General features: G+C 38.7%; 1 protein-coding gene across 1 annotated transcript; it reads left to right on the top strand.

Annotated features, from left to right (window-relative positions):
* Positions 1-1,685: 1,685 nt before the first annotated feature.
* Positions 1,686-26,924, top strand: LOC134619453 (ankyrin repeat domain-containing protein SOWAHC). The gene is made up of 11 exons (XM_063465284.1): positions 1,686-1,919; positions 5,488-5,549; positions 8,145-8,366; positions 9,029-9,151; positions 14,975-15,031; positions 15,375-15,476; positions 18,669-18,683; positions 20,562-20,654; positions 21,987-22,059; positions 22,305-22,400; positions 24,565-26,924. Exons 1-11 carry the CDS (start codon positions 1,787-1,789, stop codon positions 24,735-24,737), a joined length of 1,149 nt encoding a protein of 382 aa, XP_063321354.1. The 5' UTR covers positions 1,686-1,786; the 3' UTR covers positions 24,738-26,924.
* The last annotated feature ends 910 nt before the right edge of the window (positions 26,925-27,834 follow it).

The raw sequence follows: 27,834 nt of genomic DNA, 5'->3' as shown, positions 1-27,834 counted from the left end.
CAGGTGGGTAAATAAATTGCCAACATTTAGGGCTTGACCTTTTTTTATGAGCTTTTATATGCCAGAAGCCCTAACTTATATTCAGGTGTCAACACCACATTTACCACAGAGGAGCTAAATAAAAACCAATCCGCTTTTAAAACTAACAGTTGTCATTGGTTAAAGTACCAAATCTGCATGATGGGTTGCATTTGGGTCACAAGTAAACAGTGACTCCCATCCTCCCCCTCTCTCACACCACTGATAAAGATGGGACACCAGTCAGTTCAGGTATTAAACACAGAACACATTGTCAGATTAATTGTGTGATTGTGCTGTAAATATTAAATGTACCGGACTTACATTTTAATCCCTCTGTCCTCTAGTATTGCTTTGCTTTGAACGGGTTTCCATTCAATTTAGAAATGAGTGATTTGTATTTCATGTTCTAGGCTGCTGCCCTAAGAAGACAATATTGTAATTACAATAAGCTTCTTATGCGCTGATACAATTATTGAGGTGAGGAGTTTATTCTGTTGCGTGAAAGTGGGACCTTATGCTCTTTCAATTTAGAAAACAACACAAGTTTGATGAGGATAAAGAAATTTGATCCCAGAGCATATGCCACGTCTTTGTGGAATTATTTTATGCCAACAGAGAACAGCTGGCAATACATTTATCACCTTGCTACTGTCTGGGATTGTGTGGTCAACATAGCAGTAGTGTAAGAAGTACACAAATCCTTCACGTACGTAAAGTACTACAAATGCAAAATGCTCAGTTTCAAGTAAAAGTCCTGCACTGGAGATAGTATGAGTATGCCCCTTTTGACTTATATCTTCATGCTTTTCATTATTAGATAGCAAATGAAGTATATTACTTCTTTTATTGTGAGATTATTAATGAAGAAACAAAGAAAAAACTAAATTCTACAGCACAAACCTTCTCTTTAAAACGTCTCATATCCCAGCCTTCTTGAACATATCATGGATTTCCAACTTTTTGGACATCTGTGAGCTAAATGAAACATCCAGGATAGTTTCTACTACTAAACAGTCACAGACAACTGAAAAGCATTAAGGGTCCTGAAGCAGACACAAGCCTTATTGTGAAAGGCCACAATCTATTTTTGAGGATGTGTTATAAGATTTTTCTCTAATGAAAATACACGTGTTGAAAGTTTAAGACAACAAACTATTACACTACACATATGAGACTTTAAATCAACATATTGTTGATTCAGTGTACAGATTTGACTGTTTTTAAAGCATCGCGATAATTCTTTCTTTCTCTCAAATCAGCACGTCATGGAAATAATCGTTGCAGTCCTCACATAACAGCTGCATGTCATACAAATGCAGCAGGGAGTTACTGCTTAAACATATCTGCATCAGTAACGGCACTCTAAAGTTATCATAACAGTGGAAAGGGACTATTTTTGCATTAAATACTTTAACTTTTAAAACGTCTATCCGGCTAATTACAGTCCCATACAGTGGCTTTTCAAGACAGTAATTGTACTTGTCATGAAGTATCTTAGAGCCCAGTATTAGTTATTTCACTCCAACAAAAGGAGCTGAAAACGCGGAGGGCGAAAATGAAGACGTGTGTCTTTAAAGGGTTAACGGGGGAGGAGGCGCAGCAGCGGTCAGCTCGCCTGGGTGGAGTGAACTTTAGATATGTAGTACAACAAATTAGCCAGGAGGAGAGCGGTGTGGCAGAGTGAAAACCCCCTAAAAGACTAGATTACTCGCTTAAGAAAAAACCCATCCTGGCCGGTAAGAGACGCTCCAAACACTGAGCTGAGATGAGTGATGTGAGCGAAGAGTCGCTGCTGGATTATTTCTACTCGGCCGGGGGCGACTCAGGCAGAGTCAAAAATGCAGATATACTGAGGACATTTAAGCCTTTTATTGGGCACAGTGACTTGCAGTTACGTGGTAAGTAACCAGAGGTTGCATCGTGGATTTAACTCAGTGGAAATATTAGGCGGAAAAAAACCGGGCAGATGAAATGAGATGAGGTCGTGATGCATCATTAGAGCGGGATGGCAAAATACCAACTGACCTCGTGTTAGTATGACAGTCCTCATAGTAAGACTTTATCTTTTGGTTTGTTTGTGTTTTAAACACGCAACATCCCCTTTGTCTGCTTTAACAAACGGCTTTGGGGTCGTTTTCATTGTTTTCAGTTGGAAAGGAGACATCTGGTTTACATTAAAAAGCCCCTCCAATGAGTTTCAGCAGGAATTGTGTCATTTCCTCCCTCGAGCACGTTTCTAACTCAAACAGAGGACCTGAGCCACCCCATCAACAAAACATGTCACTATGGAGTGTCACAAAAAGGCCCCGTGGCTCCTCCTCAGAAATGAAAACGACCAGTGGTTATAACTAGTTATTACTTGGCTGTTATGCACCATTTGAGCCCAGGATCAGCGTATTTGGCAGAGAGATGGACTTTTTCTCCTGTTCTTCTCCACCCACCTACTCTACAGATGCTTATGCAATCATGTCCTGAGTCACTGCTGACACCAAGATTCTTCTGTTATTTGGTTTCTGCAGAAAAAAAGTGTTTGGGAGTAAAGTTGTGTAACTCTATGTACTCATAGATATGCTTAGCTAAAACAACATTCTGACAAAGAACCTTACTTTCATAGAAGATATCAAAACTATAGGGAAAAAGGGTAGCATTTTAGTTACAAATTATTTGAAAAAGTTACACCTTTAAGCATTAAAATATACCGTATGCCTTTGGCAGACAGAAGGTTTGCTTTAACTGCCTTATTTGGTCTAGTATGGTGATAGCCTATATATAAAGATGGACATAACCAGCATGAAGTCATCCACTGTGTAGTGCAATCGTGTTATGAAGCCTCAAGCCCTTTATTATACTTATTTTTTCCATATCCTTAAGTGCACTTGCTGCCAGATGAGCCACCTCCTGCTGGCCATTAAAAAGATGCTTCTGCATTGGCTTCATGTTGTAGACCCTGTATCCATATCCATGTTTTGTAGACTGTGGGTTATGACTATAATCGGTCCATAATTTAATTGGTATATTTATTGACTAGATGAACTAACTATTTTTATCAGCCATGGGTTACCTTCAACCAATGACATCAATGACCCATAGAGAGGATGAAGACATAGTTGGAGCAGTTTTGAAAGGGTTGACTACACTCAGCATAGCTACATAGTGAAAATCAATTGATAATTACCTATGTAAAAACAATTTTACATAGAAGCACATTCATAAGCAGTCACTATCAAAACCTTACAGGTTTTAAGCTTCGTGTTCGTTGACACGCCCAAAATACCCATAGCTTTGAACTTATTGGCCAACAGTTCCTCACAATGTCTTGATTAACATGCTGCCATAGACTGTGTGGTAACACTGGGCAGACAGATAATTGACAGTCAACTCTAGCAGAAGGAAAAGAAAATGGAAAGATGGATTTTCATTCTTTTTTTCAGATTCCTTGTTTGTTAGATTCATATGGCTGCGTTATAGAAGATTTCACTCCTTGTACAGTGGTCATGAAGGGGAAAATTAGCTATAAATAACAATACCACTTTTGTTCAAGACTGTAAACATGCACATTTCAGCAGTAAATTGTGGCGTTTTAACATATGGGTCTCTGGAGAATGGCTTGCTAAAGCGGCCTCTGGAACATCTCTTGGCAAATATGATTGGCTTAATTTTTTTTAGACCACAGACAAAAGTCACAGACAAAAGAAACAGAACTCTATGTAGGTGTGACTAACTGACATACATACCAGCAGGTATATAAAGCAGAAGCAACATCTCATACTGTTTTTGTGTATTGTGTAAACAGATAAAACAAAGATTTAACAGCTCAGGGAGTTAAGAACTAAACAATAACAGGCGTCTGTGTCATAGAGTGGCAGCACCCGAACTAAACGTGCACATCAAACTGGTTTGGTGACATAAACACAGTTAAAGGTGTCACTTGAAAGCACTTGAAGTTAGTGGTTATATCAGACCACATGAAGCTGCAGCACATCGCTTTTATGTAGGTGTGCCTACTAAACTAACAGCTGAGAGTAAGAGCACGTCTCACGAAGGCAAACAATGAGCTTGTAATGCTGTATCTAGTCCCTGTTCAGCAGTGATTTTACTTTTGTGACTGCCTGGAAATGCAAACATATTTTAACCTTCTCAAATGATTATCCAGAGTGACCTTGTATTGCAGTTGCCAGCATGCACTGTCCAGATGCTGCATCAGCACTGCAGTTGTTGACAGAGGTTTAGAGAGCTGCTTTGATGCTCTGCCATCTGACATCGCTGTCCAATTAGAAAAGTGCTTCCCACACATTTAAAGTCTGTCGTGGCATGCGGTTGCAGCTTTTCCTCGTGTAATTGTGGCGATAGTGTTTTAATCATAATTAAGTCCACATGCATGACTGGATGTAGACCTCTAATGGGGGCGTTTTTGTGTGTCTTTTTTTAATCAGACAACAAATCTGGGGCAGCTGGTAAAAGTGTAGCAGTGTTTGAGGGGAGGGGGGTACATGAAAGTGAGTTTGTGCGTGGGTTGCTTGTTTTTTGCAGACCTCTGGCTAACAAGTAACTAGCACATACACGATATTACCCACTGTGCCATGCAAGGAATTCTTTTGTTTAGGCAGATGTAAGTGGCCACTTCCTTTGGATTTCCTGTTGTTGCGAATGCGAACTTTGCAACTGTCTCCCTACAAATGTTCTTTCCGTCCACATGAGGAAAAGGAAATGCTCCAATTGTCCCGAGCCGCATACTCATATAAACACCTTGGCGTGAATGGAATACCTACGTCTGGAAAGGTTTATGTTTGCGAAGCCGTCCTGGCTGCCTGATGATTAGTGTTAGCTTTTAATCACACTTTCTGCACAAGCCTGATATCTGCTCACTGGTGTAAACAAAGGGCAGGAAGCTTTATCTGATCAGCTCTGTCAGCTCGTCACTTTGTTTGGTTCTCACAGGAAAGATTCACTGTAGGTTTTCAAGTGACTCAAGTTTTTGGCCTAAGGGATAAGTTAAATTCTGTTTACATATTTGGCCAGGCTGGAGGGGAACGTATTTTCTCTTTCTTTAAACTGAAGATTGTAAAACATCTGCTCTGCCAGTAGTGTTCTCATCCAAACCTCATTTGTCTTCTTACTTCAGATAAAGTAACAGAACCCAACAGCTTTACCGGCAAACTTACAAACAACACATCTAGTATAAACGCTAGAAATATATTCAGCTCCGTTATTGTGCTGTTTAATAAATATTGTCTATTGTGCATCTAATCTTTGGGTATCTTAAGGTCTATATACGCAAAACACATTCTTCTTATTGTCTTACAGCCAGCATCCACATCACTACAACAGTGTTTTGTGTCCTTTTTTCCATCCTTATTTGACTTTTTGAGTATTGGAAGCACTCATGTACCACTTAATGTTTTAAAAAAACATTAGAAACTATATTTAGTTTCCTGTTTTTGAACTCAAATATTTTTTCTTTTGCAGCCAAATACCGAGAGGAATTCAAGCTAATCATTGACCGAATCGCTGTGGTGAAGTCCGAGAATGTAAGTAAACTACTCAAATATTTTTACCTTTTCTGGGAAAAGTTATGCTCTCATTGATTTTCCAGTCATACGTCTTACGCAGAGGCCATGCTGTGAAAGGCTCAGCGGAACTATCGTGACTGAACAAGGGGTTGTCCAATCTGTTCAATCTTTGTGTTTTGTAGAACCGTTTGTACCCACTGGTTTCCCTTAGGGGACACAGCTGCAGTTTGTGTTTCTAGACACTATTTCCATGAAGCGTTCTCATATGTAGACTAAAAATTCCTGCAAGAATAAACAGAGTAAACTCATCTGAGTTATAGATTTGATGTTTCTTTCTTGAAGAAACAGTTTGAAATGAATAGCACGCTTATCTGTGCGATAAATGTGAAGATACAGAGGGAGGTCCGGAGACTTATCTTAGCTCGCTGATCACTCTTTAAAAAGAAACACCTATCAGCAGCTTTAAAGTTCAGTAAATGACAAAATATCAAACCTGTGTAAATGCGCAAAAGAAGACGTTTAAAAACAAATTTTGGTGCTCTAACAGTTTCTTTTGGCAAATGCAGATAAAAATGCTAATCCCTGTAAAACAGCAATGTGCCGTTTTTACATTTATGTTTATCAGATTTAAACAGACTCGATATAAAAGGTTATTTAATGGCTTACTGTGGAGTTTCATGCGTTTTGATGGAACGCGGTTGTAATTTTTTGTAAAGAAACTAATTTGGTCCTGGGTTTAACGTTGTACTTAAAGCTGCACTAGATCTAATCTAGATGAGCCCTCCTCCTGCAGCTCCCCCAGTCTGTTCTAAACTACACAGATATTTATAGTACAGTACTGACCGGATCTGTTCTGAAAAAAAAAAAACAACCCAAAAAACGGTTTGACCAAAAACTTCACAACAGTTAAACTTTATAAATCCTGAAAATTGGAAGAAGTGTTGCATCCTCTCAGATCACTTGAATCACAGCATGCTAAGAGACAGGGATGTGGCTCATAACTCCTGGTCCTATACATAAACAGCCTCTGTGGGCCCCCTTCTTTTCTTGATCCATATCTCTCACACGTCTTCTGATATATTTTTTTAAACAAAGAATAAGCCAACAACTGTGCACAACAATGTGTAGTGGTCCTAAAGAGTAATCAAATGTTTGTATATTTATTTTAATAAAATAAATTTTATAAATTTTAATAAAATTTATAAAATTTTATTATAAATATAGATTTATAATATGTCTATAAATCTATATCATTCAGTCCTCATTTCTCACTGTAGTATACAATCACTAATTGTTAAATGAGTTTTGCTTTGAGAGGTCAAAAAGTGATCACTAAGGCCACCGTGATTGTAAATAATGTGCATATCTTGATAATATCTTTAGAATTTAAAGTAATGAAGGAATGAATGAAACTGTAAAGCTAAAATTGCAGTACCTTGATAAAGTATTAATAATAATAGTAGGTTGAAATGCAAAGTTAGGTTTATGATGTGTTTTGTGATGTGACATATAACAGCCATTTCCTGCTCCTTTTATGTTAATTAAGTACCTAGCAAACATTTTTTAATTAATTCAGAAGCATTGTCATCGTGACATTTTAAAATCCTGTTTCATCAGCCTGGCTGGCTTCCTCAGAAGGCCTTCTTTACCTCACAGCACAGCAGTTAAAAACCATGGGTCCAACACACGATAAAGGCTAATGCTGCCTTATGTTAGCACTGCTAAGCTTTCTGTTGAAATTACTGTCGATATATGAGTAACTTTTAGTTGCCACTGAACAAGCATATTTTGTGTCAACATCATTTGTTGATGGACTTGTTGCTCTCAGTGGCTTTCTGAAATTAAGTGCCATGCATTTCATGATGGTAATTTGTGCTGGTGATTTTACCCCCACTACAATGGCCTGCTAAGAGATTATTATGGACTTTTCGTCTAATGATGCCAGCTGTAGATAGATGTGAGAGTACTATTGATTTTCCCATCAGAATCTTGGCATCATATACTTTACTAACCTACATAATATATGATCAAATCTGCAGACTTTACAGTGCTTAGATTCATGTAACCTGGACAAAGTTTTTTTAGTTGATGCTACAAAAAAATCTTTAATATTCCAAGTTGGAAGTTGGAATTTCCAACAGGATTTATTTAAATAGTAAGGCTGTAGCTAAGGATTGTTGTAAATTAATCTGCTTCAGCAGTAAACAGTGTCTGGGGTTAGTATCTTTAAGTGTTTATCTTCTAGCTGCCCAACAGTCCAAAATCCAACGATTTTCAATACTGACAGAGAACAGTAGCAAATCCTCACACTGAGGAATTAGATTAGATCAGTTAATCAAGCAGCTGAATGATCACCTCCGCTGTAATTCAAAGAAGCTAACTCAGCTTTTGAGGTTTAATAATTGGGTTCAAAGGGCATTAAAGATGTGAGGTCCAGCAAAATGATTAAAGACGTACTGATGAGTGTGATTAACACACAAATTACTTTAATGTATCTAATGGTTTTTAGTTACAAGCTACAGCAAGTGCTTCTAAAATTCACCTGACTGTGTGGTAATACCGTTTCCTGCTTTATTTAACATGGATGTTGTACTGTTTCACTGCCTTTTACAGGGTGAGAAATATCTTATCCTCAAGAAGAAATACAGGAACTTGGTGCAAGAGCGAGAGGCCAAGCATCTTAGGCCAGATGGAGACCGACAGAGACATCTGAGTCCGGCGAGAACGACAGCCTCAGTGCAGTGGGAAGTGACAGACGCCCCGACATCTACTCATCATGAGAAGGAGGAACAAGATGTGCCAATGTCATGTGGAGAGGCTGACGCCACAGCAGAGGTGAATTTGAAATCAGCTCACTATTCTTTACTCATTGTGAAAGCCAGAAAAACTGTGGGACAGACAGGGCGTGGTTAAGCTACAACACTGGGTGCTAAAGTGTAAATCGCCGAATTTGTTCTCGCCTCAGTACTCTGTGGCTACTCTTTATGTTAGTGACACACTTATTTCTAAACAAGGGTGTTGCTGTTGGAGTGCTTCGGGTCCCCCCCCTCTAATCTTAGCAAGTGTCAGCATTCACTGACAGAGCGGCTGTGTGAGAGAATAAAAAGCTGTTTTGTTTTGGCAAATCTAAGAATAAGTAACATCCAGGGCCTTCTGTCTTTGCATAAAGGGCATAGTTGTTTAATACATACAAGCTACTGTCAACAAACATTATACTCCATAACCTCATAGTCATCATCCAACCATATTGTTCATGCAATAAAATTACATTTATGCTATGCTGCTTTTAGTATTTTCACACATGATTAGTCTGAGCAGGCATTGAAGTAAACATTATCTGCCCACACCAGATGGTGAAGGACGCTAAAAAGCAAGCAAAATGCTAATTCTGGCTGTTAACCAACACTCGACACAGCTGAATGTTTGGCCTGTAAACACTCAGCTCACAAATTAGGATCACACAAAGTTTATCAGACACTATATCTGTGCTCCTGTAGGACCAGCGAAAAGGAGCAGACCCTGTGCACCACTCTCCACGGCCACCTCCTGCCATCCAGATCCATGAAGCCCCAGAGCAAAGCAACGCAGAGGATGAGCTGGACAGAGATTCTGGGTCAAAGGTGACAGTTTGTTTAACTGAGAGGCAGTGTTTATTCTGGTATTTCCTGGCACAGAATAGTACCATCGGGGCCTTTCACACACCTGCAAAATGCACCCCCACTCACTAGCAGAGACGTGTGTGCTGGACGGTCATGTTTCCAGGAAAACTGAGATGCAGTGTAAAAAGAAAATAAAAATAAATGCCAGAAACTCATTTTAAAAAGCTGGGCATGTTTTCAAGTCTGCATTTCTTTTAAAAAACACCTTGTAAGATCGCTTCAGCTGTAATATCAAAAAGTTGCCCGTTTATGGTTAATATTGAACCTGTGCCAAGTAAACAACACATGCAGGAATCCAGACTGTAAGAGAATTGCTGGCAGTGAAGAATTCAAAATAGAAAATGAAAAGGTTATTTTGTAATAATTTGAATTTTATAACAAGAATTTTACTCCAGGTAGAAACCAGAGTCTTTAATTCTGTGAAAAAGAGTTTAGACTGGCGCTTATACTGCTGGAGAGGCTTATGTCTGTGCATTAGTTGTTATACACAGTTTTAGGTATCTGGTTAATTGGAAACCCTTTGTATCTGAAGATCTTAAAATAAATGTAACGCCCTTTTGATAAAAGCTGCAGGCCTTTCAGAAGAACATTCACTGCAGGTTCATTCTCAACATTTAGCTTCTTTCACTGTACTTTGTCAGAGGAAGGAAAAGACTACAGGGGAAATGGGGAACACTGACTCCTTTCACCCACCAGGTGGTGCCAAGTAAATTAACTGGATTTGTAACCACATGTTAAATGTAAGAGGGAGGAGAACCAGTCGGGGGAGAATCTGCATTTAAACTAAGCCCTCTTATCATGGTAAGCAGCAACATGTTGAAGCTCATTAGAAAGATAATATTCATGTGTCCATTAAAGACATGGGGATTCATCCAGGGACTTTCCTCGATGGCCTGCACAACACGTAGATGAAATATGTTGATGTGCGAGTGTGTTAATGTAGGACTTGAAGCAGATTAGGTGTGTTTATTTAAGGTGTCTTGATGCATGCTCAATCATCCAGGTAAGGAAATCCTAGAAAGTTGATTCTGGACGCTCTGTCTAGATAAATAGAATGAGCCTTATGGTGTTTATTTATGGTGGTAGCCACTACAAACTTTGATATAAGTACACCTATTATAGTTTTGACAGTTGTTTCATGTTACAGAGACCATCTGCCAACAGTGATATTTGGTTCTTGGATTAGAAAAAAAAAGATATTTAGATTATCACAGTCCCCAGAAGTATTTGGGAGGAAACCATCATCGCTTTGTTGTCTTATCCACCAACATTGTGGCGATGCTCAATCTAGAACCATTTCCACGCATTTCCACTAAAAAAATTAACAACATGGTGATGCGCCACAAAGTTGCTGGGTGTAAAGTTGAACCCGCTGATGTCCAGTCTGATTTTCTTCCCACAGACATTACCCAAATGTCTGTGCTACCTTATAATCTTCTCAGACCTGTCGAAATTTGGCCCGCTACTCAAGAAGCGCTAAGGCAGGAGTGGCTCCACATCAAGAGGTTTTAGTGTGTCATGTGGTTCTCTGTAGGGCAGATCTGCTAAACTCATGTTGGTCACAACGGATTACAATTAGAGCTGAACTGAAAAAGCTGATTTATCAGTGCTGGCATGTGCGTTGGAGAGATAAATAAAAATAAATTGATAAAGTTATTTAGAAATGGTAGTTTCCATTAGTTTATTCTTCAGAGAGTACCGAAAATGTTAGTCACACTATGAATGACATGGTCATTGTACGACAATAATCCAGACTGACATACCTGTAAACTCATATTCGCACATGCACTGCAGCCCTGAGCTTTTCTAGATGCCACCTGACTGAGGTATGCAAATGTTGAAGCAGTCACATTTGATATTAGCTTCTCTTTAACCCATCAGTTCTCTGGTACAAAATCTGTGAGATGCCAAGTTGCTGGTAATAATGTGTCAATGCACCTCCCTCATTTAAACTTAAAGGAGTATTTTCTAGTAGTGCAAATGTGTGTGAAGACATTCCCTGCTGTGTGGTTCATGTAAGAAAGAACAGCTGTGGAAAATGTTGATCCAGAAATGGTCAAAAGTGAATGTGAAACAGCTTACATCTATCAGAACAACTGGCACAAACGTTTGGATAGAAATTAATAAAATATAATTTCTAAAAAGAAATATATATTTTTAGATTTAGACATGAATGTAGTCTTGAAATAATTCCCGATGCTTATGCTCAGCACTGTAAACCTGAACAAGTTAGTAGAACTTAAAAAAAATAGTTTTGAGTTTATGAACTTGAAGCTTATCAGAACATTATCAGAACAACAATATTTTGATTATATTTGACATGCATATTCTGACAAAAAAGTTATAATAATTAAATTCAGAAATATTTAGTAATTAGAACTTAATCAGTGATCAATGGGCTTTGATCAATGGGCCTTGATCAGTATTTGTTGATCAATGGTATGAGAATTTGCATATTAATGATGAAGGAACAGACTCACAGCCCATTGTTCATTCAATGGTGCTAGGTGCTAGTTTCAGTCAAGTTTTAGTTTTTGTGCAATGTGCTGTTTATAAGATTCAGGAAACCTGCAGTCAGCTGAGACTGAAGTAGTCATTTTGATGAGTGACAAAACGTTTCTCCCACCGAAAACGCTACGTCCAGATAAACAATCAACCTTTTGGGAACTAGAACTTAAAGTTTTCATTTATGTCTCCCATGTGAATAAGTTGACAAAACTTAAAAGGAAATTAGTACAACAGAGTCACTTTTTAGGTTTACCAAAACTCAATATTTGTTGTTCACTTTTGGGATGGGATAGTAGATATAGTGGACAAAAGATGTTGAAGACGCTGTAAGTCAGGAGAAACAAAAAAGGAAAACAAAAAATTAAAACAAAGTGGGCTAATGCTAGAATTCGAAATCTCAGTTTGAGGTTCATGTCTTTCCATTGTGATTTTTTAAAATTTCACTTTTGCTGACTGGCCTGTATTGGGAGCCTTCTATCTGAAAAAAGATGGCTGTAAAGTTTTGTGTAGAACGTGTTGGGCATGGTCTGTTTAAACCCCTTTGAAGGTTGGACCTCTGAGTACACATGCATTGGGGGGGAAAAAGTGCAATACAGCAGAACTACTTAGTTCAAAATTAAGTGAACTATAAAGAAGTGATAGTTGTGGCTCTTCTCCATACAGTGATATTTGTTCAAGTTCCTCCATACTAGTGTAAGAGATACCTGTATGGAGGTATCTTGGAGTATCCAACAGATACCCCAAATTTTACCTGCCAGCATCTTTGCTACAGTGAGAACACAGTGAGTGGCGTGGCTAGCACATTTGGTTTGTAGAAATATTAGACATTGTTGAAAAAGAAAAAAAAACAAGAATTGTCATTTTCAAAAGGCTGAGGTGCAGCAACATCTTCCTCTCAAAAAGCTCAGCCATTTCCATCCCCTTAAATTTGAAAGACTTTGTCATAATGTCTGTATACAATAGCAGTTCGTCTCATCTACCGCAGCAAACTCAGTCAGCTAACTTAGTGAAGTGGCTAGGTTAGCTTATTAGCTGTTAGCTAACTGCCACTGCAAAGAATAGATTTGCTGACATTTTGCTAAAAAACTTTAGAAAAGAGAGAAATCTAAAGAAAATTAAAGTACTTACTGTGATACAAACAATGCTGTTAAAGGTCAACAGTGACTAATACAGGGCCACTTACAGCCAGTGTTTCTTGCTTTTCAATGAGTCTTCCAATCAAACAACTGCAGACAAGTGGATGGACCCCTATATTTGACAGGAAATGACCTCACTAGTGAAGTCTATTTTAGAAAAGAAAAATCTAAGTAAAAAGGTCTGTTGACTGTTTTTAAAGCTTGCAGATAAATGCCTCAATAAATTCTTTGTAGTAAATTCATTATTTTTAAGTCAAATTGTTTTTTTTTTTACATATTATAAAATTTCTATTAAATATGTAAAGAAAGAAATAAAAGCAAAAAAAGATAAATATTGTTAAACTTTGTGTATAATGTTAGTGCAACAACCTGTGAGCAACCGATAAAACACAAGGACATTTTACTTTTACTCCATTGTCTTTTCTCAGAATCTAAATCAACCCAGCTGATATACCGACTAAACATGTATGTTTGGGATCAAATGAACCCCGGGAGTCAGATGTCTGCCATATAATTTAAATAAATTATATGGCAGACAAAAAATAATTAAATTATATTTTTTTAAGTAGCAGGTATCTAATATCCAAAATAGTTGAAGTTTATTCAAAATAATAAGTTGAATTAACTCAAATGAAAGAAAATGTTAGATGAATTAAGCTTTTTGAGGTACTCGAACTGTTTCTAAAAAATACATTTACATTACTTAGTTTATTTAAGTACTTTCAACATTTGGGTTTAGTGAGATTATAAAAAGTTGATGAGCTTTAAAAGCCTTGCAAGCCCGTTCATCCATCCATCCATGTCATCTGGCTGGTGTAGTGGCTTTGCCATGATTGGTTCCTCACCCTGTTTTTAAGCGAAAGCCCGGACACTCTTCGAAGGAAGCTCATTTTTTCTGCTTGCATATTATTTGGGTCACTACCCTCAGCTTGTGGCAATAGGTGAGGGTAAGAATGTAGACCGGCTGGTAAATTAGCAGCTTTGCTTTCACACTCCAGCTAATTTTGGTAATCAGTCGGCTTTTTCCTCTTACTCCCATGATGAGGTTAACATATATGGAGGCACATTTGTTTTAAGTGAAATATCTTTACTCAACTATGGGAAGATATTTATGTAACAATAACTTCAGAAATTCTTTGAAGAATACTGATATGCTAAGATGGAGAACTAACAATTACCTGCTAAACATACCACTGTAACCATGAAATAATGGGAAGTTTTAGCTCAAAGCATTTTGTTTTTAAGTACATCCTCAAAGCTGCTTGAGTGTCTGTTGACTCAGTGGCCTGTTTAACTGTGACACTTCAATAAATATTTAGATTTTGGACAAATGGTCACTTTTAGAGATGCCACCTGGACCTCTTGAGAATAATTTTAAAGGCGAGATGAAAATTCAAACAAAAACCATCATTTTGACAGTGAAAATAATGCTTATACACCTTAAAACAGTGCTGAAATGGTCTTTGCTGAAATTCAGATTCTTTCATCCTCTTCTGTCTTTCCCTTGAATACATACCCAACAATGGTATTTTGTTTTCTCCGTCTGTTATTACTGGTCGCCAGCAAAAATAGCTAAAAACGCATGTGTGCCAGAGTGGAGTAGGCTGGATAAATATCATCCCTCCACTTTTCGTGTTCGGCAGAGTGACATGTGCAGTTTGTGCCACAGACATGAAAGGGCCGAGTGTTCTAACATGATGTCTCTGTGTGAGCTGAGAACAATTTGCAATTCTCTCACACATAAATCAACCACTATGACACTTTTATACACCGCTTTCATTATTTAAGAAGTTTTCTTCTTGACCTCTTTACACTAAAATGGTGACAAAAACATATGGCCTGACTGCAGGCGAGTTGTTTTTTGGGTTAATTGTTAATTGGATTGTTATTCATTACCCCTTATGTGTGAATGCGTCACCTCTGTCTCGCTGTCTCATTACCTATCTATCTGTCTCACACCCTTTGGTCACATCTCGCCGGCTGGAAAACATCACAGCAGTGTGACCAGTGTGTGAAAAAGTGTGTGTCCTGTGATCTCAAATCATGTTGTGGGAGTGTTATGACTGAAACAGTAGTTAACTTTTATCAGAGCTCAGCTTTTTGTCACCTCTGAGTAACACTCTTCTGTCTTGTGTTTCAGTCTGAGTCGGAGCAAGACGAGGAGGGTACGGGCAGTATGGGCTCTGCTTCTGTCGCTGTAAGTGCTTCTCAGCTCTTTTTTCTATTGCTTTATTATTAATGAAGAGATATAAGTGAACCATTTCAGGAGTAGAGCCGCTGAAGTTTCCTTTTTGTCTCATTAACATGTGTCAATCATGGATTTGGTCTTGTAAATACACATTCACTCTCCCTGTGGTTTCACTAAAACAACAGAAGTAAAAATCCAAACTGTTGAAACCAGCGTCATCATGGGCGTCTCCCACAATGTGTCAGCTGGCTGTGACTCAGTAGCATGTAAGAAATGGATTAGAGGTTTGTGGCCTCAGCACTATCAAAAGAGCCCACAACAGGATGTGTGTGTTTGTGTGTGTGTGTCCTAGCTGGATCCTTTAGAGAAGGAGTGGATCTATTCTGCTGCCGGTGCTCGAGTCCCTGACCTCTCTCAGCTGCTCAGACAGGACCGCGCACTGGCAAACAAGAAGGTAGTGCTGCCCTCTGCCTCAGCGCTTAAAGGATAAATCCAGTTTAGTACAAATTGGATATTTTACTATTATCACTGGATTTGATGGGGCAAGAAACACAAGCAACCAAACAATCAGAAAGTTTCACTTTAACACATAACTCATTTTCCAGACTTATTTAGAAAAGGAAAAAATGGTAAAACTATTATTGAAAACTGCTTTGGAATTGGGTAACGCTGGTCAAGGACAGATATAATATAGCAAAGTGGGCACAAGGTAAATTTTAAATGAGGCCTCGCTAGACTGTCAACTTGTTAAGAAGGTATTCCATGAAGAAACCCATGAAAAAAACATCTCTGATAAATTAATAACACTTCCCACAATCAAAAGTATAAACAAAGATACGAATGTTAATTAACCTGCTAAATTATGACAGGTGACAGTAATAAAATTTATCTTCTCACAATGTAACATGGAAAGAAAATCCGTTTTACATGGAAATCTTGGAATATGGTGGTAATTGTAGATGTTACCTAAGCCACATGCCACACAACTAACCATCACTACAAAACAAGTGCACCACGAAGGTATGATGCATCCCATCACACCCTAAAAACGTGACAGACTTTTAAAAATGAGTTTTGTAAAGTTGAATAAATTAAGTTATGCTAGAAATTCTGTATTATGTAATCTTTTACATATATATTTAGTGTCGACATTTGTCAAAAAGGGTACAAGAGATGTAATAAACTTAAATGATTTGTTCTTACTGAAGCAGATAACACTGATTACTCATTATTAAACTATAATTAAAATAAATATTAGGCTTAGCGGTGGGTCAGTGAACACCTGTTGTTCTGGAAAAATTTATATTTCATTACAGTTTTGCTGAGGTCGCTGGCTGTTGCTAGGTAAAATCAGTTGCAAAGAGGTATACGGTGCTGCAAAGTTGTGCTTTTGAAAAAGTGCAGCAGGGCAGAATTTCTACTCTGAAGGGACACTTCAGTTGGTAGTTGGTGGGTTTCTGCAAAGAAGCAGTCTGGTAGTGACCAAAGCAAACACAAGAAGGTTTTTGGTGATATGCTCAGCCAGCATGTCCCAGCCAGCAACTACTCACCAACCAGTCTGGGGGGAATACACATTTTTCCCTCTTGATTGGACATTGTCAGGGGTTTACCAAATGGTCTCTAGCCCTGTGCGACTGAAGTGTTATATTAAAATTGTAGTTTTCAGGAGTTTTCACCTTGCAGGTATTACTTTATAGCAGCATCACCTGACAGACTTTAGCGGTACTTAAAGAGTCTCCTGACATAGCATCACAATCCACACCCTGACCTCCTGATTCATGTTCCAACTAACGGCTGGTCATCACAGTGCAAGAGCTTTAGAGGAAATTTGTCTCCCCTTTGGTACTTAGAGAATAAATACATAACCCTCATACACTGGAATGTCTTCTTTACACAGTCTATTTATTTATTTATTATGTTTACTGAAACAATTAGTCACACAGCATTAATACAGACAACAGCATCAGGAGTTTTTTAAAAAACGATTCTTGGTCTCGTCTTTTTAATCTTCACAGTCCACATCTGCTGGAAAATTACAGCAGTGAGCAAAAGGGGCTTTAAAACGCTGCTGGTTCTGTAGTTCCAGGAAGTACTTGAGTAAGGATAAAATCTGATTGCGTCCTTGCTTGTGTTTCTGTCCCTGTCAGAATTCAAAGGTTATTCTAGTATTAAAGACATAAATAAATGATGACTGAAAAAAGATGAATAAACAAAAAGAAAAAATATCTAACTATTTCAAATGGCTGGAATAATAATTAATATTTGTTTTCACTAATACTTGTGTTCTTGTTCTATTTTTGGTGGGGCGGTCACACCAGGATTTCACTTCTGTGAGTATTTGATATACGTAGCATGTTGCAGTATTATATCTACTTTGTGTTCGTCGTTGTTTATCGTTCCATGACTATTTCTGACCTGATGCTTCTCACGTTCTCTTTTTGACACACGATGGCCCCTGGCTGTGACCGTGCCCACCTTTTCCAGGGTGTAAGTTTCACACGTCATACTTCTATCTGCATCCTGTAGAAATTAGAAGTTCATTTCCAATGCCCTTTGGGAAAATTCTCAATGCATCTGCAATGACTTGTACTCAGATTTGTCTTTCGCTTTTGTAACGTTTACAAGCTCATCCTGCTGCAATTTCTTTCCCCTTAATAGTATTCTGAGAACCCTGTGTTAAAACATCCAGATCACGCATTTCAAAGGTCCACTATCAAAAGGATTATGAAAGATAGCTTTTTAGCTCTTGTGCCCCCCTGACAACCCAAATCCTTTTATTTGTCTCCCTGTGCGCTTAAGAGATTTTGAGCTCCTGTTTGTTGTCCCTCCCCTGTGTCACAGTTCTCACACCGTCCTGTGGCCATGGCAGACCACCTTCTAAGAGTAGCCTTAAGCCTTTGCCATCTCTACCCGGACAAGATAGCACGGCCGCCATTGAAGTTTAGGGAGATGGGGAGGGAGGGGGGGATTAAGGAGAGTCTTAATGCCCCACAAAGAGTTCACCCACTTAAAGATAATCTGAAAGTAATAGAGGAGGCTGGGATTAATTGTAGAACAATGCTGGTTGTGTCCCTGGGAAGGTGCTAATTCCCCCTCAGGCCTCTTTGATGTTCCTCTTTAGCCTTCAGCCTTTCCCTGCTCTGCAGTGGTAGAAGCATTTCCAGACATAATGCACAGTGATACCGACAATCAAAAAGTCACACGACTGCTGGCGTCTTTAACACTGGGAATTATTATATTTGATCTTTTGCTGGCTTGATTTTACTTAACAGAAGTTTAGCCAAGTGTACCACATAGCAAGCTGCAAATCACACGTTTGAGCAGCACTGAAGGGATTACCCTTCAGTGTTGGGAGGACTTAAGTGTTTCCTGTTCTGACAAAATGTTTGTGAGGATAAGGTGGGTTTATAGATATGCTCTTCAAACAGTGACCTAAAAGTGAAGGCTTAACACAGGTCATCTCACCTGAATGCAGCACCTCTCACTCCAGAGTCTAATGGCCTTTCTCTCTTCCTGTTCTCCTCATTACGTGGGCCTCCGTTCCTGCCGTGATGGACTTCCCCTGCCACACAGTTTGTAAGTACATCATTAGCCCATCACTCCTCTCTATCTTCCTCCACATCCAGGGAAGTGTCAGGCACACAAGGCCTTTGTGTCCCCTGTCGATGTCCTCTTTAGCCACCACTTCCCTCACTGGAGAGCACACGGTGGGGACAGAGCCGTCCCTGAGTGAGCAGACAGGTGGGGGGTTACCTCAGTGTGCAGGAACAGAAACGAGAGGTGCAGGAGGGAAAGACGCAGCATCCTGTTCAGCCTCGTCCATCACTCCTGCCCACTGAGAAACCCGCTGAGCCGCCTGTCAAAGAGCCCCTTGGCCAATCTGTCTTAAGCTGTGACAGGGGACAGACAAAAGAGATGGAGATACTCCAGCCAGACAGCATCTATCACAATATGTCTCGCAGACGAGCGACGCAGAGAGATGGAGCTACATATGGCTTCCTCTTTGCCTTCAGTGGATAAGATCGATTTTTCTGTTGCCAGCTGTTGAACCAACTTGTTTTGCTATGAGCATTAGGAGTTCTGGACAAAATTTTAAGCACTGGTAGTGTCAGTTTCTCTTGATATTTAAGTCACAGGTTGACCATCCAATCCTCTGAGAAGCTTTATCTGGTCCCAACATTTCTAAACATCTAATACATTAAAAAAAGGTTTTGACAGCATTAATAAGACCGTTTTTTACTAGTCTCATGGGTACAGAAGATTCTGTTTCCCATACAGATTGGTGGAAATTACACAAGTTACACAATACGCATATATCAATGCTGACAAATTTGACTGATATAACATTTTTGAAATATTCAGTGTAAAAATGAACATAATGAGGATTTATTACTAATGGTGTATGACAAAAAAGGACAAAATATATGCTAATATATCCACTTAATTTGTCCAAAAGATTGAATTTTTATACATATTACACACATATGTATATATATTATACACATTTTTAAACAGCTGCAAGTTTTTTAAAGATCTGAGGCATTCAAAGACTGTCAAGTATTTATTTTAAAGAAAACAGATATATTTAGCTTTGTAACTGAATTGTACTGGTAGTTGTAATGGTAATTTATATAATGCAGTGTGCTTCTAATTTGAGAGAAAGAGAAGAAAGCCTTTTAAAAATGAAAATCATCTGCTGATTTTTCGCAGCCACGTGTTTTTATCAAATAACGTCAGCATTTTTTATGTTATGTTGTAGCAGTGAATAGTAGTAGTGAGATCGTTTGACCAGTTAAACTCATCAAATCATTACGATAAAAGAGTTTTTTTTTTTCATTTTATTTGATCCCCTGTGAAGCTGTTCAGTTAACCGAAGTAAAGAGGTTACAGGGTTTTCATCTGCCCGCAGTTAACATGTAATTCTGAAATGGTTACTGTTTGATTTGCTCTGTTAAGGGTCAAACTGCTGAAGGGATGGATGTGGTTACTTAGCTGACATCTGCACCTACACTGCTTTCACCTGTTGATAGCACATAATTATGCAGCTTAAAGTGTAGGAAAAACAGAGGAGATCACAGTGCTAGTCAGACAGGTGGATATGGTTTGCATGTATTATTTTCACACCTATGAACATATTTTTGCATGAGGACCTCTCCGTGTATCTCTCAGACTTCTATCATGGGGGCTCTTGTTTCCCTCCTTGACGTGTGCTGACAGTAGTGCGGTGATGTCTGGGTGGGTCTCCCCTCTGCGGGTCACACTAACATCATCAATCTTCCCCCTGGTGACAGGCGGCTGGGCCCCCCAACTGTGGGCACAGGGCTGTGTTGTTTTGTAATTAGGCTTCGTTAGATGGCAGGAAACCATCCCTCTATCCCTCCTTCTTACCATCTCTCCACAGCCCTCCCCCGTGCACAGCTGGCTCTCTGAACTGAGATAGCCAATAAGAAGCCCAGCTCACTTTGGACCACTTGTAATAATGCCAAATATTATCTGATCATATTTTTAGGACTAACAAATGTTTCCCTATTCCAAACAGACAGCTCTGCACTGGGCTGCCAAACATGGCAATGAGGAAATGGCCATACTCGTGGTTAATGCTGGTGGCGATGTCAACATTAAATCAGTGAGTGCGTTTTTTTTCTTAACCTTAGACAATAACTTTAAAAGGGCACTCTTAACGATTTCATGCTTAACATTATGTATTTAAGTTCTAAAAAATGTATCCAAATAAAAAGAATTCCTACATATTCTAACATTCACTTCCCAGTATGCATGTCTTATACTGGACATCCACTGATGTAGAAGTCCTATTTATATTTAACATTATACAAGTCAGAGTTGGAGCACTCATATGCACAGAAAAGCATGAAACCCTGTCTTTTTATTCATCGGTCCAAAACATTTAAGTACTATATTAGTATATACATACTTCTTTGATGATAATGTAAAAGGTAGAAGACTTATTATGGCAGACTAATGCAGATCTATCAGCAAACAAGTATAAATGCAAGCAACAATATTGCCCAGAGAACTATAAATTGCACTTATTTGTAGCACTTTGGTCAACATTGTTGCATGTAAAGTGCGTTATAAATAAATATGCTATGCTATGCTATGCTATGCACTTAAATGAATGGCTGTTTGGCTAGTTTAGCCTGAATGCTTCATAGTTCAGGCTCTAGGCTTACCACCAGAGACAAAGAATAAATTACAGCTGTTTTTATAAGGAGTGTCTCCATCGTGGGTGAACTGAAACCACAGCAGTGCCCTTGTAAATTCTATTTCAGTTATGCTTTAGTGTGACATCACAGTCATTGTTTTCTTCATGGCGTTCTTCTTTCTTGCAGCACGTGAGTAACCAGGCTTTAACCGGGCATGGATGGGTAATGTACAGTAAATTATTTGTCTTGAAAGAACAACCGCCTCGCTGCTGGCCTCTTCTGCTGTGATGTAATGCTCCTAAAAGATCTCTGTGAAGATCCAGCTGTACAAATGTATTACAGGAGCATGTGTTGCGGGGCTGCTGCGGGTCTACTCCGCTAATAAATCATGTCATGTCATTTTAATTGTTTCCCAAAACAGTGCGTCAATGTGCCAGCATGCACAACTCTACAACTATGCAATTTTCAGCGAATTACATGCAATTATGTTTTTATCATTATCTGGTGTTTCCATAACCTTTGCTAATTTGTATATTCTTTTCCATGCTGTTTTGATTGGCTGTCCTTGGGCCTGGGAAACTCTAGGGGGTAGGTACTTAAACCTTCCAGCACTTTGCCATAGTTATTCCCCTCAACTCCGCACAAAGTCAAAATGTAAATTCGAAACTCTTTTTATGTGTCGGTGGAGTGACTGTTGTTGGCGTGTTTGCATACCAAGCGGCCTCACCAAGAAATTACCTTCAGAATACACATGTACGTGCATGTTTTCGTTTTGTTTTACACTTATTTTTGCTCTGCAGGGATACACACCTTTACACATCGCAGCGTTACATGGACATCGGCACATTCTTGACCTGCTCGTAGGGACATATGGTAAAAAGTGGTTTTATTTAACCTACTGGTGCCACAAAAAATGCTTTGCAAGTTTTCGCCACTGAAAAAGAATCTTGCAAGTAATTTAAAGAGTAACAGCTGGTTACCTCATGTAGGTAGATTTGTTTACCTTTAGATTATGTGTCATTCCTTAAGCTTTTGGTGTAAGATGTCAGTGAAGTATCTGCTTAGGCTTATCTGCTGCTTAGTCTCTGCTTTCAGTCATTTATTTTTTGTCTTACCAGGGGCTAAAGAAAACTTGCGGGACTACAGTGGTCATCTTGCCTGCCATTATCTGAACATCAAAGAAGCAGAAGGTCCAGATGAAGACTGTGAGCTACGTGAGTGAATGATTCTTCTAGTTTTGCTGCTAAAACTATTTGATGACCATCCCTGCAGTGGTTTTGTATTTTGTTTAAATTCTTTATTTGGAATTAGCTCCTTTGAAAATAGGATTAATACACTTCAGGCTCATCCACACAAATGTGCAAGGTGTGAAAAAAAATATAGGGGAATATGTGCGTTATTCTCAGTCTTATGTTTTTCTTTTCAGACACTAGTGATCAAGTAAAACGGAACAATACAAATAGTGTAACGCATGAGAATTAAATCCCCCGTCCACTCGGTGCTATTTTGCCAACTGTGTCATCTAACTTCAATATTTAATATGAAATCAACAACATCAGCTGCACAAAATAGAATCAATAATAATAATAAATAGATATTCAGCTGCATTACATTCCTACATATCAGACTTGCCTGAGATATGTAGTCTGCTTAGATGACAGACGTTTTCTGCTTTGTGCAGAGCAACAACTGCAGTGCGTCGGTCCTGTAATACCCACATCTGCAAACAGGGAATGCCAGTCAGGTTGGGGTTGATCGTTTCACACAGCAGTGTGTGTCTGTATCAGCCCATCACAGCAGCTTTACCATTACAAACAGTGATCATAATTTCTTCAGAGACACCCTGCATAGCAAGAGTTTGCCGCTGCAGGATGCTGCAGGATGCATGTTAAAAATTAAGGTGGGGGATGAACTATTTAAAAAATCCTTTTTATGAAACTTTCCTGTTCACATCAGGAGTGTTTCAAAAAATATCTACATCCAGAAGAAAACACAAAAAGCAACAGGTGGCAATATAGAGAAGTATAGAAGTGTCGGCCAATCAGCAGCCTTACAGCAATACACACTGAGCGCATGAAGTAAAACAAATTAGTTCACACATTTGACACTTAACTCCTCGTCCACACATAAGCAGTTTTTTAAAAGCTCAGTTTTCAGTGACATTAAAACACGGTTATAAGTCGACAACAGGACAAAAAGAAAAAGATGTCCAAAATACACATGTATGTATGGACAGGACCAAAATGAATAAGAAACTATTACTACTACAACTTTTGGTTTTGAAAAAGAATCCTTGGTTTATCACAAGTCACTGGGACAGTGTGTTTGATTTAAGCAGCTCTAACCACAATTTAAGTTGAAATAAATAAGTAAAAATAATTTTTTAGGAATAGCTCAACATTTTGGAAAACATGTAGAAATTGTGTAAGCCTGCCTATTTAAATACTTGCATATCACTTTTCTTTAATAATATTTATATATTCTACTATATTCTAATTTATTCTACTAACTGTAGTAACACAACAGGCTTCATTTGTTTTAAATAACAATTGATGTAACCGCATATTTATGGACACTGACACTAATAGAAACTATGAATCCCCTGTCACTCCTCTGTGACATTCAGTAACCCCATCCTGAGTCATTTTCCTTTTGCCAAAAGGAAAAACAACACTTGCTCCTCATCCAGATTTGTAGTGCAGCTACACTGAAGACAGTATTCAATGCAGAGGAAGCGATCAAGTTTTATTGGTTAGTAAATCTGTGATATTTTGGACTCAAAAACGTACCTAACCGTCTAAACCCCCTGCAAGCAATGTGCACTGAAGGATGAAGGATTAAATAAGGAATTTTTGGACAGCGGAACTTAAACTTGGACCCAAATCCAAATTTGAAAAGGCTGTTGGAAGACATCCATAGAAATATGCAGATTTATTTTATCCTCTTCTGTTTTTGAACAGAGGAATGTCACTCTGTCTGCACACCAACTGTGAAATGGACAGTTACTGTAGTTTTGCATAACTATCTGGTGTAGGAGGGAACAGCAGTGTTCTGTGTTTATGATAAGCTAAGCTACACCGCACTGGTGTTTATTTCCTTATCTAAACTCGACAAGACAGAGGAGAGGACTGTTTTCCCAAATGTTGAAGTTTTTTTATGCCATGTCCCCTCCTGAAACACCTCTCTACAGTTTGTGCCCATTAATGGCAATAAAAAAAAAGGATTTGATTGACTCAGAAATCATCAAACCTTGGTTTCACTACAAAGTTTCACCTCCATTGTTACTATGTATCAGTTAATACTAGTGTAACATCGGACACTGTATAGAACACTGTGGTTCTTTCACTCATTAATGAATTTTGTTTCTTATGCTTTCAGAGTTTCAAGTAACTCAGGCCAGGGAGCGGAACAAGAACAGGAAGTTGGCATCGTTGTTCCACTCCAAGAAGAAGTGGGGGTCAGCAGAGGAGCTGGCTCCGATAGAGGAGGAAAGGACAGCGTCACATCAGCTCGCACTTCCTGCTTTTAGACCCAGAAAATTCTCCCGCTGAGAGAAAACAAACTCCAGGGTCAACCCTGTTCTGACGCTGTTCCCACACTCACTCTGTCACTCACTTTGCCCTTTCAGGCATTCATATTTACACACATGTACCAAGTATTAATGTGTATATTTATTATATGTACACAGACACACACACACACACATATGATTCATACCTGTGCTTACAGATCCAATCCAATGTTTGCCACCTAAACAAAATGAGAGAAACCAGATATACTTCTTCATGCATATAATCCATATTTTTCCTTACAGCTTGTTTAAATATTTTTTTTGAATTTTTAAATGTTCATCAATGTTCTTCAGTGTTACTTCAAGTGGCACATGCCTTACAAGTTTTCCTTAAGCTGAGGCCATGATGGTCAAGCTAGTGATTGTCTCTATTTTTCTTGTTTTATTATTTACAGATTCAATGAAAAGACCAAAAATGATAACGTCAGTCTCCCACTCTATACTTGTTCAGCCTTTCAGTGGCTTTCAGATCTCTAACTTTTAAAAAATTGCTTAAGAATGCACATTTTTAAGAGTGACCACCGAATCAAGACTTTTGTATTATTGGAGAGTATTTTTAGTCGTACATCGGCTGGCTTAGTGAGAATTTAGGGATTAAAATAAACTACAGTTTTAACGGTAAATAATACACGTCACACTGTTGGTAGGTTTTTAAGCAACAGCTGAGCATTCTGGCACAGAAAAAAAAGTCTGACTTTAAGTCAAGCGATAATACCAGACTCACCCCTTAAAAGGATCATTTAATGGCTTTTGTATGTTTCGGTCCTTTAAATGCACCATAACTTAAGCTGAACATTGCAGTTAAACTGATTTCCTTCAGTCCTTGACAGCAGCTAACATTAATTATGTGGTAAAAGTATTATTTAAAACTTAACACTCTTAAGAGACTGTACAGAACAGTGCCTCACTGCAAAAATAATTCACAAAAACACTAAATTTAGCATTTAACCATAACTTCATTTCATTTTAATTCTCCATTTCACTCTGCTTCTTTAAAAAACATTGCTCATTTCCCTCCTTTCAACAAAAATAAAATACTAAACCTTCCCTCTTTTTCTCGCGCTCCTTCTCCTCCACCAGTTCACACTCAAATACAGAGTCTGTAACACGACTTTATAAATGAGCAGCTGGAAAATTCACCCAGTAATGAGATAATCCAATCAAACCAAGGATAAATATTTGTTGTGTCTAAGCTGTTTAAAGCAGGTTTCTTGCAAATGACTTTTCAGACAGTACTGAAGATTAGTTTCTTGAGTAAATGAATAAGCATTTGCCTGTTTGCATAATATTTGGCAGCTGTGCTTCTAATTTGTAGTAACTGGGCTAAACATACAAAACTATTGTTTTTTTCTTTTTAGATCTTGAGATTTAGTGCAAAGCAGTATTAGCATTTTTGCCAACCTATATCTCTGCTGTGCCCCTGCTGGTTACTCTCAGGTTATAATAACTGTGTATCTGACGTGAGGCAGTTTTTCTTAGTTTGGTGGTAAAATAACTCTGATTTACTTTAACTGAGCACAGATGAGGTCACTCTGTTACTCGATGAAGGATTGTTAGGGAAACAAAAAGTGGTGTTTGCTGATTGTACTTGATTTGCTCACCAGCTGTTTATCAAAATGCTTGGTAACTTTTTTTTAAAATGCGTTGTTACATTGTGTTCTAAAGATGTTGCCAGCTGATGCTTTAATGCTTTAAAAGTGATGTATTCATTACTTTTATGTTGTTGGCAAAGATTCTCATTTTTCTTTCTAAATTAAGTGTCATTTGTTACAGTTATTTTTAACCTAATTCTAGCCTCAGTTACATTTTTGCACATTATTTATATAATGAAAATATTTTGTAATTAAACTGCCTTTTATATGAAGGTGCGTGTCTTTGAATTTTCTTCCATCAACATTGTTGAGCGTCTACTTATTTGCGACATTGAAATCGACTTGGCCGTTCACACCGCGGCTTCCCTGGCTTGTAATATTGCTTTGTTTTCTCTTTCTATACAATAACCCCGGTTTTTCTTTAAGCTGCCTTTGATCTTGCTTCAACTACATGACTTGGTGGGCTACAGATGGAGTAAATATGGGCCCTGCTAACTCGCCATACGGCTTTAGACCTTAATACCTGATTAGCTGAAAAGGGCAGCACTTGCTTTTGGTTCTTGGATATCAGACAACACAGAGGGGAACAGAGGCAAGTGTTTTTGTGCTTCATTTTTGAAGCGGGGATGTTGCGGGGGGGATAAGAGGGAGTTTCTGTAATAGATACTTATCTTACTGCCCTCAAGCCCCTCAAACAAAGTCCCCCTCTGAAGAGATTATAACCCAGGGAGGGCACATTAACTTTAATCCGATGCTTTGAGGCCTCGCACCCCCATACCTCCCTCTGCCCCACTTATTTCAACCCTCCTGTTGTCGGGGGGCTACCTTGTATCTGGTGCATGTATGAGTAAGGCCTGTGGCTACACACGAGGGTTGTGTTTGTGCGCATGTATGTGTGTGAGTCAGGGGGTGGAGCGACTGTTTCAATAGCACGCTGACTCTAATGAAAAGCATTGAGGGGTGCATACTGCTGTGTAACTGATTCCTCTCTCTGAAGAGATTAGGCGCTACATTGTTGGTTCGGTTGCTCATTTCCATGAGAGCGCAGCCTCCCACCAGCGGCTGCTTGGCTTTGTTATTTTGAGTTGAAAAACACAGAGCCCAATGTCTTTGGCTTCCTTGTTACCATTGTTTCACAAATAGGCCAAAATGTAGATGTCACGTCACAGATGCCCAATAACCTCATTAGCTGCTCTCTGTTAGACCATAGAAAGAAAATAATAGATGTGTGAACTTCAGTTTGCTCAACTGGAGAGAATTTCTGCATAGCTCTGAGGTAACAATACTGTTGAAACTTTTGTTACGCAGTAAATAAAGGAGAACACATTGTGTGCATGCAGTCCATCTTGGCCACTGTTGCACTGATGCTGCCTATAATATAACTTTGAGATGTCATCCTTATTGTTTAACTCTACATATCTACAGGGAAACTGGAGGATGATGTGAGATAACAAATATTAGTAATTACAAAGGTAAAAAGACAAG

This window comes from Pelmatolapia mariae, linkage group LG20 (assembly GCF_036321145.2).
Source record: "Pelmatolapia mariae isolate MD_Pm_ZW linkage group LG20, Pm_UMD_F_2, whole genome shotgun sequence".
Lineage (NCBI taxonomy): Eukaryota > Metazoa > Chordata > Actinopteri > Cichliformes > Cichlidae > Pelmatolapia > Pelmatolapia mariae.
This window is presented reverse-complemented; position numbering and strand designations above follow the sequence as displayed.